Source organism: Hoplias malabaricus, chromosome 4 (genome assembly GCF_029633855.1).
Source record: "Hoplias malabaricus isolate fHopMal1 chromosome 4, fHopMal1.hap1, whole genome shotgun sequence".
NCBI classification, from domain to species: Eukaryota; Metazoa; Chordata; class Actinopteri; order Characiformes; family Erythrinidae; genus Hoplias; species Hoplias malabaricus.
The window spans coordinates 54,339,066-54,352,675 of record NC_089803.1 but is presented as its reverse complement, the minus strand read 5'-3'; the positions used below and the strand labels follow the sequence as shown (position 1 = coordinate 54,352,675).

General features: G+C 38.9%; 1 protein-coding gene across 15 annotated transcripts in view; it reads left to right on the top strand.

The window, feature by feature from the left end:
* grip1 (glutamate receptor interacting protein 1) overlaps positions 1–13,610 on the top strand; it is a 401,866-nt gene that overhangs the window by 364,679 nt on the left and 23,577 nt on the right. For all 15 annotated transcript variants that reach the window (XM_066667721.1, XM_066667725.1, XM_066667724.1 and 12 more), the window contains 2 exons: positions 7,939–8,008; positions 10,976–11,121. In XM_066667721.1, coding sequence (XP_066523818.1) covers positions 7,939–8,008; positions 10,976–11,121 — 216 coding nt within the window. The remainder of the gene's footprint in view (positions 1–7,938; positions 8,009–10,975; positions 11,122–13,610) is intronic.

Below are 13,610 nucleotides of genomic sequence, written 5' to 3'. Positions count from 1 at the left end.
CTTTTGCCTGCACTGAACAATGCTCTCCTGCTTAATTTTCCAGTTTATTAATTTTCTTCATGTGGGCCTCAGTGCCTTATTCTGTCATCCCAAGTGAGTGACTTCAATATTACAGATTCTAACTTGCTTTCCTATAATGGAAGTATAGAGGAAGAATACTGTAAGGAGAAAAAAATGCAGGGGAGATGCAGGGTTAAATGTGTTCAAAGTTGGAGGCAGGCTGTGAGAACATGAGCAGTCGGGTCCCTTCAGGTTCAGGCAAATATTTCAAGCTTCAGCGCCAGCACACCTCCTGCTGCTGGCTCATGGCCAAACGGTGGTTCTCCACATTGTTTGTGCATGTGAGTGTGTGTAAGAGATGGCGAGAAGTAAAGAACGGTCGACTGCGCTGATGTTATTGTGCGCAACACGCCGAGGACACCATGAACACACTACGAGGTCATGCTCTCACATCGCTTTGAGTGGCGCCTTATTTATGTGGGTTTGCTCCTGCTTTCTCTCTCATATCCTTTTGTGAAGTGTTTAACAATCCTTACTTTATGTCTGACTATGGGCCGTTTTTCACTTGAGCCCATAAAGACGGACAGGAGCGGCTTGCTCGGACCTCTTGTTTGCCTCGCTTCAAAAATGACACTGGTCAGTGCAGGCCATATGGAGCAATCTAATAACAGATACCAGTGGAATGCATAATAAGAAACTAGACTGAAATACATGCTTTAATTTATATGACATTGATGCAGCAGCTTGAGCAATCATGAGTGTCGCATGTTGTCCTCATATATCATGTGAATCATGTTGAAAGCCACTGAAATACCACCCCATACATCATCAGTGTTTCTCTCATTAAGCTGCCCCGTGGTAGCAGTGCTATGATTTAGCCCAGCAGACTTGGTCATTGGCCAATTTAAAGTGACTGTGTAAATTTGAATAGGGAAAATAAATATTGCTAAATAAATGCAAATCCAAAACTGCAGCTCCTTTGCCACTACCCACAGAGGTCTGTTCCTTATTCCTGTTAGTCATTTTGTTGCTTGGATCTATAGTTTGATTTACATTATATTACTTACATAATTTCAGAAATCTGGGAAATTGCTGCTCTGTCATTTATTTACGTTCAAAAGCTCTTTGAGGGGAAAAAAATCACTGTGAAGTTTAACTTGTGTGTCATTTTTTTGTTGACTCTTTAAATAACAACAGAAACTCATTCATAACTCTAGTTGTTTAGATTTGTAGCGATTTCTGTCGATGTTTACTTTCATGCATCTCCAGAGTTTTAAGGCATTCCCACCTTAACTAATATGAAACATCAAAAATCATTCAGTATTATCCACCTGTGCAGTAGGAATGGAGCAGTATTCTCATCTCTTATCATGCTTTTCAATGTTTGGACTTCTCTCAGCTATCTAAACACCTCCAGATGTGTGTTCTCACGTGGCAAAGTGAAAGAAGCACAGAGAGAAAGCCTACCCTGTCAGACCAAGACCCTAGCCCTGAAACAGACTAAAGAGCTAACAAATGGTGAGGGGACATCCTCTGAATTTTATGAAAAAAACATTTATTTATTAAAGACACGAACATTGATATTAATGGGGCATTCTGACCTAAAACTACAGTATGTGTATTATATAATTTAACTTGTAATCCTGCCTTCTGTAGTGCAGCATTAAACCCTTCAGCTTCATCTCTTTGACAAAATTTATTATTTTATATAGTTTTCATTTGTTCATCATTGATCTCTCAGAAAAATACCCAGCACATATTTCATAAATGCATCACATACAACCACTGGGAATCCCTGCAGTGTCAATCAATCCTTACTACTATCCTACAGGCTAATAAACGCAAGAAAGCTACAAGCAGTTATACTGTCTTTGTTTAGCACACAATAGACAACATTGTTTCTTTCTTTTTTGCTTTAAAGGCGACACTCTCAATTTTGATAAAAAAACAAAAATCACTTTAAAGAATTCTGAAGATATTTCCTCAAAATTTGATTACACTCTGTTAGTGTGGTGGGTACTGGACTAATGTGTTCATGAAACCCCAATATCAGTAAATGGGTAAAAAAATAAAAACTGTCTCTGTGCAGTATGCTAGGCTCTCTCTCTCTCTCTCTCTCTCTCTCTCTCTCTCTTCGCATGGGAGAGAAAAGGCATCTGGACATTTGGACATTAGACAATGGAGAGAACCCCAAACATTGAAAAGCACAAACTGAGATTTGGATATTGCTCTATTCTTGCTCCATAGATGGGTAATATTGACATATTTTTGTTTTTTCTTATTACTTAAAGTGGAAATGTCTAATTTGGGAGACAGCTAACTGTGTGAAAGTAAACATACTGTAAGCATGCTGTTCCACCTTGAAATACGCAAATCATCTGAACATAAACAAATAAGAGAAAACAGTGTTTTCTCCACAATCTTAGATGACCCCTTTAATGTGGAGGAAAAAAAAGCGACACAATGTGTGAGAAAAACTTGGGGCTATTTCTTTTTACCTTTCTGTGTCTTTCATAAACATATACACACACATATATGTATAGTTTTAGGCACCAGAGATTGAGATTTAAAGGTATTTATCTGAGCAGTAAGTGTTAATTTGCTAAAAACAAACAAACAACGAATAATGCCCAACATTAGAATAAAACCAAATAACACTATTCCAGTAAGTGTGATATTCCGTGTGTGAATGTGCTGGTTTAAATTTTTCCAAATCTCTCCTTGTAGCAATCCATATTAATTGAGGTTATCAAACAGTACCTAGTTTTACTGGTTAATAAATAATGATACACCCTCCAGGGTGTATTCCCGCCTTGCACCCAATGATTCCAGGTAGGCTCTGGACGCACCCTGACCCTGAACTGGATAAGCAGTTACAGATAATGAATGAATGAATGATATATATATATATATATATATATATATGTATGTATGTATGTATATATGTGTATATATATATATATATATATATATATATATATATATATATATATATACACACACACACACACACACACAGGACCACTTCGTAGTTCTACAATTACAGACTGTAGTCCACCTGTTTCTCTGCACATATTTTTATATCCATTATACCCTGACTGAAAGTTTGGAACCTACATTGGTCATAGTTCTGTACTTGTTTCAATGAGCTATTTGTGACAAAATCATTACAAAATGTAGCAAGTAGGTTTTCAAGGTGTATTTGCTGTGGATGACCTAGCAGCAGCAGAGCGGTAATGGAAAACATGGGAATCGGGAGTTTTGCATATTTGTTGCTCTGAGCCAAAGCCTGCATTACAGAACTCTCTCAGCCTGCTACTTACTAGGAAAGACTCATAAGGCACAGGGCACAGATGTAGCAACAGCAAGAGGAACACACTATTCATCACGGTTAGGCCAAATATCAGGTGGGCTGAAGGAAGTAGACTATGACAAATCGGCTTTCCAGCAGGTGCCAGCCAATGAGCCCCTATCTGGCTTGTTAACGCCCGCCTAATAAGAATGAAGGTCCCTGAAGTCAGAATGAATGGTGCCATCATTCTTTCCTTAAGGACAGGGATAAACTCTAAATGAAGTTTAAAATCATACGATTTTGATTTGTTTAGATTTGCTGTTGGATTAGGGTGGTAGGTTAAATAGAGTTGACAGGATCACAGCACATTTCTTCTGGGTTGTAAACCTATGATGCGATTTCATATGCTCAGAATGGCCAGAATTCATATCTTGTCTGGACTTGGGAAGCTTATAGCATGTGCTTTGATGTGAAGCTTCAGAAGGCAAACACCATTCCACTCCGTGTGGTGGGGTGCCTGCACAGTCAGTGTGTACCATGATGTTTTCGAGCCGCAACAAGAAAAAAGTGATTATTTCCTACAAACATTTGGAGATTGAATCGTGGATACACAGACCAGTCATTCAGAACTTTTGCTTCCCCCACTTTGACAATTTGCTCTTGGAGATTCAAGCTGGTTGGAGCCTCGCTGTCTCTGACTGACAAACCCTGAAGCAATTTCTTCCCCTTGCTCTTTATGGCTTGGGCTACCACTCTAATCTCCCACATCTAGATTGGATCTCCAACCTTTTTCAATTGAATCTCTCCGTCCTTGGCCCAGTTCTTTCTCTGGCCCAACAACTGACTAACTAACTTCCGATGCCACCAGCTACTTTTACCACCTCCTGTGATAGAAAGGGGCTTCCTTCAGTTATCTTACTTGTCCCTACAAAAAAATCTGCATGTCGCAGCACTTCAAGTAATGATTCTCCAGCAGTTCCTTCATGCTGGCTTTCTCGAGGGACATAGCTAGGTTCATTAGCTCAGAAACCTGAGGCATTTCCCTGCCATTTTTCCCCCCACCAACAATATTCCAGCTACAGATATTCACCAGGGAGATCTCTCTTGGGATTTGTTCAGACAACTTTATTGCAGCTCCTCCGCAAGGCATTAAGTCAAACAAAGTCGCTTAATATTTTTTTTTTGCTCAGCAGGCTCAGTATGCCTAAAAGGTGCCGAGCTTGCAGGCTGATGAAAAGGCAGACCTGTGCTATGATCTAATGATCAGCACTTAGTAGGCACGAGGTGGGAGACATCATGTGACCTCCGTCTGCAGACCTGTCTCTTGATGGAAAGTGGCAGCAGCTGGGGAGCCTGGGTTTGTTTACTGAACAGAAGCAGCACAGCGATCTCCTTCCTCCCCGTCTGTGACTCAATCAGTGAAAAATGACTCACAGTTTCTCCGTGGAGCTCTCCATGAGTGATGGACACAGCTTGCGTCATGGGAATACGTCTGTCTAGGCTCCTCATGATGCTCCTTCAGCAGTTGGTCCTCTGACTTAGCTACGATGTACAGTGAATTAAAATGAGAAAGAACAACTAGCTTTTCAAAATGCATGGAATGCCAGTCATGCTTTCTTTACTTTGTTCAATCTCCATTTCAAAAAGTCATTTAAACCCTATATTTAATTGAAAAACAGATCAAACAAACATTTCAGGAGGTTTTTTTTTTTGTTTGTTTGAGTTTTTTTTATGTATTGTGACATCACCGGAGGCAGGGTAACAATATTGAATAATTACTGCGTACAGTTTGACCTTGGTGTATGGCAGATCTTGAGGAGACTCATCCAACATCTACACTCTTAAAAATTATGGTACTACAATGGTTCTTTATTAAAGGAAATGGTTCTATATAGAACCCTAAACACCTGAATTACCTTTTGCATGATTAAAGTGTTCTTTTTATTGTGAAGTGGTTCTCTAGATTAATGGAAAATGTGCTATGAATGGTTCTAAAGAGCACCAAAAAGGATTACTCTATTGTTACGATGTCAATCTTGTTACAATAGTAGAACCATTTTTGGTGCCATACAGAACCCTTTTCTTAAAGGTGCTCTATAAAACCATCTATAGCATATTCTCCATCAACATGAAGAACTCGTTCACGATGGTACAAAATGTTCTACGGGTGTTCAGGGTTCTATATAGAGCTACTGTCTTTACTTTACCTCAACACACATGACAACACAAACACAAAATCCCACCAACTGCAAAACAGGTTCACACAACACAAAACCCCATAAATAACCCAAGAACTACCCCAAACTATCAAAATGGGTTGACTGCCATGCAAGCTATTCTGTGCCATTGCAGTCTGCCCAATTTTGAATTTGATGCCTGAAACAAAAAGCAAATGTTGGTACAGGAGCATATTTACCACTGCGTTAAATCACTTCTTCTTTTAACACTTAGGAACAGAGGAGACCAGTTGCTGTAGCTTTGAAAGTGAAATATGTTTCCAGTTTGCTGGAGACATTAAGTCCTGCATTCTCTTACAAAGTATTTTATGGCTCACTTTTTCACAAATTTGTTAGGTAATCTTATTGATATTAATTTAGTAAGTTTCTACAGATTCTTAATTATCCCCTAGTAACAGTGTTGTTTCTAGACATGGGACACTGATGTGTGGATGTTTTTATGTGAACTGTTCTCAGTCCAGCAATAAATAGTTTAAAATTTTATTATAATTACAGTGATACATTTTAAAGCTAACATGCCCAGTATGCCTTATGTACACATGTATGAGTGATAACAAACCTTACTTACAAACATTTTAACACTTTAAGCAAAACAGAACCAGAACAATGAGTTAAATAGCAGAGAGGACAAAGAGAGAGGTCAGAGTTGATCATCAATGCAGAGAGAACTGAATGAACTAAGAAAGTATAGAAGAAGTACTGAAGAATTGAAAGAGCATATTGTGTCAGAGAGGAGGCCTCAGCGACACTTTTTTGTCTCGGAGCATAGAAGAAAAAGGCAATGCTTTAAAGACACTTAAATATTTTTTATTTAAAAAAAAACATTAAGCAAGTTCAATTTGGATGTGATTCATCATTTAAATCGGTTAAATATATCTGTAGTGCCTGCAGGCTGCAGAAAAATGTGCTCTAAGACTAATGATAAAATGTGTTGACTAACGAGAAGACAAGATACCTTTAAAATGCCTTTATCAATATCAAAGTGAACAATCTTTTGGGTGAAACTTGTAGATGCATTAAATGATAATGTGTAATGAATAGTTGTAACAATGCAAGCAGCAACAGAGTAAATTGAAAACTAAAATTAGTTTATATGAAATGTTGCAAACCAATTTTGCAACTGTGAAAAATCCATGAATAGCAATAGTCAATAGTGTATATAATATAATATGAACTGAGGTTCGATGGCACAACACAGAGTATTGGGATATTAAATTATGGAGGGAGCAGACATTTTTTTTAAAATCTCCTGCATTTTAATAAGGACTCCCTGATGCCCACAAATTACAAACTATCTCCTGGAAATCAGCTGTTTTTTGGAGAGAGATCGACTGAGAAAACAAGAGCACTCAAACAATAGAGAGCAAGAAACATACACACACAGTGATAGAGTGACAAAGAGAGCATCCTGAATTGATCATCCTGAAATCTCTCTTGGGCTTATTAGACCTTTAGGCAGAGCTTTACAGTCTACCTTTCTTTTTTCACTGGCCACCAGTTTAGATTAGTGCTATGGCTATAGTGTTAAAAACGTATATGTATGTATGTATGTATGTGTGTGTGTGTGTGTGTGTGTGTGGTGTGTGTGTGTGTGTGTGTGTTTGTGTGTGCGTGCACATGTGTGTGTGTGTTGTTAACACTATAAACAGGATATAAAAAAAATATAAAGTGATGATACAGTGTTGCTCATTAACAGTGACTTTTCTGTTGGTGGGTTAAATGACTGCCAAAGACATGTTGAGGTGATTTTAACAGCCATAATAGCCATAAAAAAATAAAAATAAATATATATATATTGTCACTGTCCAATTACAAACATGTATCTCCATTTTTATGGATTTTTAGTTTACTACATTATTTCAACACAGCAGCTTTTTTTTTGATTACATGATGAATGAACCAATAGGAATGCACAAAAATGACATGGAATTAAATCTTTTTTTGAAATTAAGAAGGTTTTTCCTCCTCCTGTAAAGTTGCTATTTTGGGAGATACATGTTTTTAATTGGTCAGGGACGATATGTATTAGTGGTGTCAAGGGATTAAAAATGTAATTTTTTTAATCGACAATTTTATAAGAGATAAATGTGCGGCAAGCTACTCACATCCACTGTGTGTGTGTGTGTTTGTTTATGTGAGAGGAGGAAGGGTAATAGTGAGAATTAGTTATGAGATTTATCACTACCTCCCTTAAATGCGTTTTTGCAGGGTTGAGATGTCTGGGAGGGAGGTAGAAATGAGTGCAGTGAACAAGCGTTTAGAAATTTGAAGTTGTTATGTCAAGCATTTGCCAAAAATGTGTTTGTTCAGTTCACCTTTTTTCCTTATTGGGAGTTACGATCTTGCCCTTGGTTGGTTTATTCATGGTTCTTCTGTTTTCATCTCTCTCTCTCTCTCTCTCTCTCTCAGCTCCATCTAACAGGAAGCCAGGGGATGCTCTCATCATCTCTGACATTAAGAAGGGCAGCGTAGCACACAGGTAAGAAAATTTGTCAGCTTTATAGCTGTGTGTAAATTGGGATGTGAAAACACTGCCGGTGAATAAAAGTTGCCCTTTAGTAAAAGCCTTCATTTCTGCCACACTGAGATTTGAGTCAATTTGTGCGATTACATAAATGACCCACATTTTACACATATTGCCTTGGACTCTCGCAGTGCTGCACAGTGTGTAGTCCCCAAAACGTCCATACAAATAAACTTTCCATTATGTTACAAATACATAACAGTGTATTACAGTGCTAGGTTAAGCGCAACCCACTGCTGCTCACACCTGTCATATTTAAGCTTATTACACGCCAGCACTTTATCTGCTGTGCTGGCCCACCACAATTTTCTACATAAAATTCCAATATACACTGTAGCCAGCAAATAATCCATTCACCTTATTTCCATTCACATTATTTGCAAAAACTTACTGAAGTATGTTTATTTTTAATTATTATTATATATTTGTTTCACATTTATTTTATTTTATGCACACACACACGCACACACACACGCACACACACACGCACACACACACACACATACACATACACACACACACATACACATACACACACATATATATATATATATATATATATATACTTTTTTATCTTCCCCCAACATTGTGCTGTTACCTGGGGGCTGGTCACTTCCACCATTCTGCTTGTCAATGTAAACGCAGTATCATTCAAAGAATCTACACGTGGGAGGCTCAATGGGATTACGGAGGGACTGTTTTCCCTCAAGTGTTGAAAAGAATCAATAACCCCCCCCCCCCCCCCACTTGCTTAAGGCAAAAATAGAACAATTGAAAAAAGTGGCTATCTTCAGGAGAATGTGAGTTCAATCCCTAGAGTTTTCATAGCTATCCATGACCAGGAGTCCAAGAAAGTACAACTAGCCTCTCTCTCTCTCTCTCTCTCTCTCTCTCTCTCTCTCTCTCCACTCAACGATTGCCAACCTGGGCACTGGTTAGTTACCAACTAGTGATCTCCTCTTAAAATGTTGAGTATTCAGTGATGTTTTCACAGCAGCAGTTAGAGAAGAAGTGATGCCGATCTTCAGGTATCACAGTGGTATCATGCTCGCTGTCACCCTACCAGGTTTGTGGCATCATGTGACTGGTGGGGTTTAGCTAACAACTGTTACAAAATTTGGTAAAAAACAGGGATATTTCATTAAGAAAGTTGAGAGTTGTCTAGTAGGTTATTCTTTAGCTCTCCTCCTACTGAACTTGAACGAACAAATCCTGCTTTTGTGTAGCAACCCACAAAAAATGCATTGATCTAATAAATGCAACAACAACAATTACAGTGGGAGAAGGGTTATATTTAAGGAATACTAAATAAAAATTTTGCTCCTGGGCTCCTCCACAGTTGCAGAGTGTAATTCATACTTACATAGCTCAGAGTAGCCACCGAGGCTCTATTCTCCCTACTACAGGTGTGTGGAGCATCACAATGATTTTGAAGCTGCAATTTTAAGGTAAACATAATACCTGTCGTTGCTTCAAGAGGACTGTGTTCATTTGAGATAAATCTGTCTTCAGCTGAAGGATCTATTTTGTTTTCAGAAGACTTAACATTGAAGAATATTATTGTAACTTTGTAAAGATTTTTCTACTGTAGCATAAGCTAACATCATTAGAGTCTTGTTATATTTAGAATTAGAGCTTTATAATGACTTTGCTAACTCTTGATTAATAATTAGGTTGATCACACTAATGTTGTTAGCATATACGCTAACGAGTTGACATTTCTGTGTCCCCAATTATATTGGTTTATAGTTAGTGTTGTGTGAACAGGAAGTTAACACTTAAACACTTTGTGCAGGCTTATTTTTATCAGGTAACTTATTAGCATACACTTTAGCACTACCTTCTTTGTGTGTTCCCAATCATGAAGTAAGTATTACCTCCTGTCCTATGCTCACACTGTGCTATGGTGTGGTTTTATTTGTCCACAGACATAGCTGTACAGATTTGCAGTAGAAGTGTGCACTGCTGGAGCAAACCAAGGAGCAGAAGAGAGTGGGATAGAGCTTAGTGGAGTGATTTAATTAAACGCACTAAAGTGGAAAACGGAGTATGAAGCTGTTGGTTGCATCCAGACACTCATTCGGCGATCTGGTAGGGTTATTCAACATGCAAATGTTGATTAAAGACCCGTGATGTGAGTCGGTGGTGACGGAGCATAAGCAGTGGAGCTGTGCTGAATCTGGAGGAGATTTACTTTTGTGTGGAGCTCCCCTCCTTGCAAACTGTGTGGGGGCACTCGTGAATCCTTGCTAATTGCTCCACATTCAGCAGAGATGCTTTAATTTGCCAGGCTGTTACGTAATGCCACATGTGTTTGGCTGATAATGATGTGCGAACAAGGGGAAACTGGGTTAGATGCTCGTGTGCAAGAGGCATGGTTATTTAATGTGACAGAAACCCCAGCGTTGCGATTATGTGGTCATTTGGCGTAGCCTCCGCCAATTCTCCAACTCATTTCTGCCTTATTCAGAAGTGCTGCCGTGTCGCTACATGGACCAATTGAGAGAACATTAGGATCTGTCTGAAAGTGGCCAGGATTCCAAGTAAAAATGTATTATGATGGGAATGTGGGGCAGCAGCACTTACCTGGCTGCTAATAAAGGGAATTTGTTGAATTATTGTGTTCTGAAATCTGCCTCGGTGCCAGAGACTGTTCCAGCCTGCACGCAGTGGCCAATCCTCTGAATAATGGATGTGTTCTTTGGCTGATCTCCTGTTCTGACAAATACTGTGTACATGCCTGTGTCTTTTTGGGTATGAGAAGAGGAGGTTTCTTTAAAAACTCCAGAATGGCAATTTGCAGTTCCGAAAGTTGTATTAAATGCTCTTATGCTTTGAAATTAAGTAAATTCTTTATTTCTTTCGGACGTATTATCACATTATTATACTGGTATATAATTGTAATGATAATTTCTTGCCTAGGACGGGTACTCTGGAGATAGGGGATAAGCTCCTGGCCATAGACAACATTCGTCTGGACAACTGTTCCATGGAGGATGCAGTCCAAATCCTACAGCAATGTGAGGAGCTGGTTAAGCTCAAGATCCGCAAGGACGAGGACAACTCAGGTACCCCTGGGTCTCTCAACACATACACACCCACACACAAAAATGCACACCACTCAGTCCTCATTGGATTAGACATGACAGTCTGTCCTCAAAAAACGCAAAGTCTAAAACACAAATTGTGCAATACAGCAGAAACATTTTTAAGTCATAATACCTGAAGGCATTTTCACAATACCTGAAATGTGTCAATATTTTGTTTTTCCAAGGCTGCATTTCTGAGTCTGGAGAGATTGCACCAGAAACAGTACTTCCACATTATTTTTTTTAATTTGAAGGCTATGGATTCAATAAATATTTAAATCTTTGTTAACACACTCATACACCCAAAAGATTTAAGAGTAACCCAGCAGAAATCAAATTTTAACTGTTTAATCTGTTTAAAATGAACACTAAGTTTAAGGAGTAATAACTACATTAGCCCTTATGACAGCTGACAATAACCTATATAAATGCTTACTGAAGTAATCCTATAGAAATGTGTAGTTAGGTTTAGGTAATAAGAGGCATATGCAGTGTTCATTGTACTCAGTAAAGAGGATTGTGATACAGTATTTATCACAAGGATGACATATCAGCGTAATGCTCCCCACATTGTAGAAAAATATGTTCAGTTCTGATTCAAAAACTACTTTTCACAAACCAAAATAAAGAAAGAAAAACTTCCTGAAAGAGAGCAAGACTATCAAAAACTGCCATTGTGATGGCTTTTTGTTTTGTTTTGTTTTGCCGGCTCGCAGAAAATGTAGGAATTGAGGCAGCACCCAGCGGTGTGTGTTTACAGGTCCAGATACTGGCCGTTCCTTCTGGAGTTCTTGCTGTGATTTTGGCCCTGCCTTGGCCCCCCTGCTCTCACTCTCTCTGCTGCAGTGCAGCAACTTCCCAGCCTCCCTCCATTTTTCCTAATCCCTAATGCTGTTACCATTGTGCACACAGAGGAAAATGAGTTTAATCAGACCAATTAAACGCTCGCTTGCTTCAATTAGCCAATTAGAAATCCCCCGAGTGCTTTCTTTCTGCCTGAGTGTGGAGGTGCAATGAGCTCACAGTAGGGTTCTGTCCTTCCATCAGTCCCTATCTTTACTTATAGGCCATATAATCAATCTCAGGATTTCAAAGCTTGTTAATAAGGGTTTAGGTTGCATAGAGCTGTGTGAAGAAACGTAAAGATGTGTATTAAAAGCGATATGAGTTTGTTTACCCTAGAATTTAGCAGCAGTTGTAACAGCAATATTTTATAATAAAAAAAACATTTTCCAGAGAGGTTGGGACACTCTCAAAATGCAATAAAAACTCAAAACTAATAAGTTTGAAAAGGTTATACAAGTTACACTGTTCCACAGTGTGGAGAGAAGGTTCCACAATGAGCAGAATATAAAAGTGCCTGACCATCAAGCATAGTATTGTTTGAGTAATCATGATGTTACCGTGATGGACATAACCACATGAGCTAGGGAGTAATTTGGAAAATCATTGTCACTTAAAGGCTCATTTATGCTCAATATTAAATACAGAAACAAACGGATCCTTCTGTCTGTACTCTGCGTTCATTTCGTACGTAATTTGCATGTTTTCTGAAAGCTTACGGATACGGACAGGACGGAGCAATACGTCGCTATGCCTCACTAATAATAATCGCTATGCCTCACTCACAAGCACACTGTGCGAACGGTCATGGCTGACGTGCGGGGCTACCTGGCAAAGCAAGTTATCGAATGCCCTGGCGGACATCTGAAAGTATTGAAAATGATGTCCGTCATCAATTTCCTTCATTGGAAGGTGTGAATAAAATTGTGAATTTTATTGAATAAGTGAATAAAATTCTCTGTCCAAATATCACTCAGTATTTAATGGCCTCACAGTTTTATACCGTCTAAAACATGACGTTTTTGAATTAAATACATTCCTCTGCAGTCACCATGTTTTATTTATACTCCGAACTGCCCTCTACTGGATGTGTTGTTCAACCATGTCAACGAAGCTGACGCAAGGAAGTATGTGGGCAGTGAAGGTTATATCGGATGAAGCACTCACATACATTTCCGTACACAGAGGGAGTGTAAATGAGCTATAACACAGTCTGCAACTGCAGATGTTGGATCCTGTGTGCCAAAGAACAAAAAGACCATCCAGACTGTTACGAAGGACAAGTGCAACAAACAGCTCCTGTGATGGCATGAGGGTTATATTGGTATTTTGGAGAGACATATGCTACCAACAAGATGTCTTTTCCCAGGAACTCTGTGTCTATTTTAGCAGAACAATGTCAGCTCTCATTCTCCACAAGGTACCACAGTTTTACTTCATAGACAGAACGCTTGTGTTTGAATGACTTGCCTGCAGCTTCTCCTATTTTCAATCATGGAGTGGCGAATCAGACAACGCTGACCACAACCTGTTGAGCAGTTTGTTTATGTCTGGTATACACAAGAATGGGTAAAAATTCCATTTGCAAAACTGCACTGTTCAGTTACAAGAAAAGTTGGTGTGAC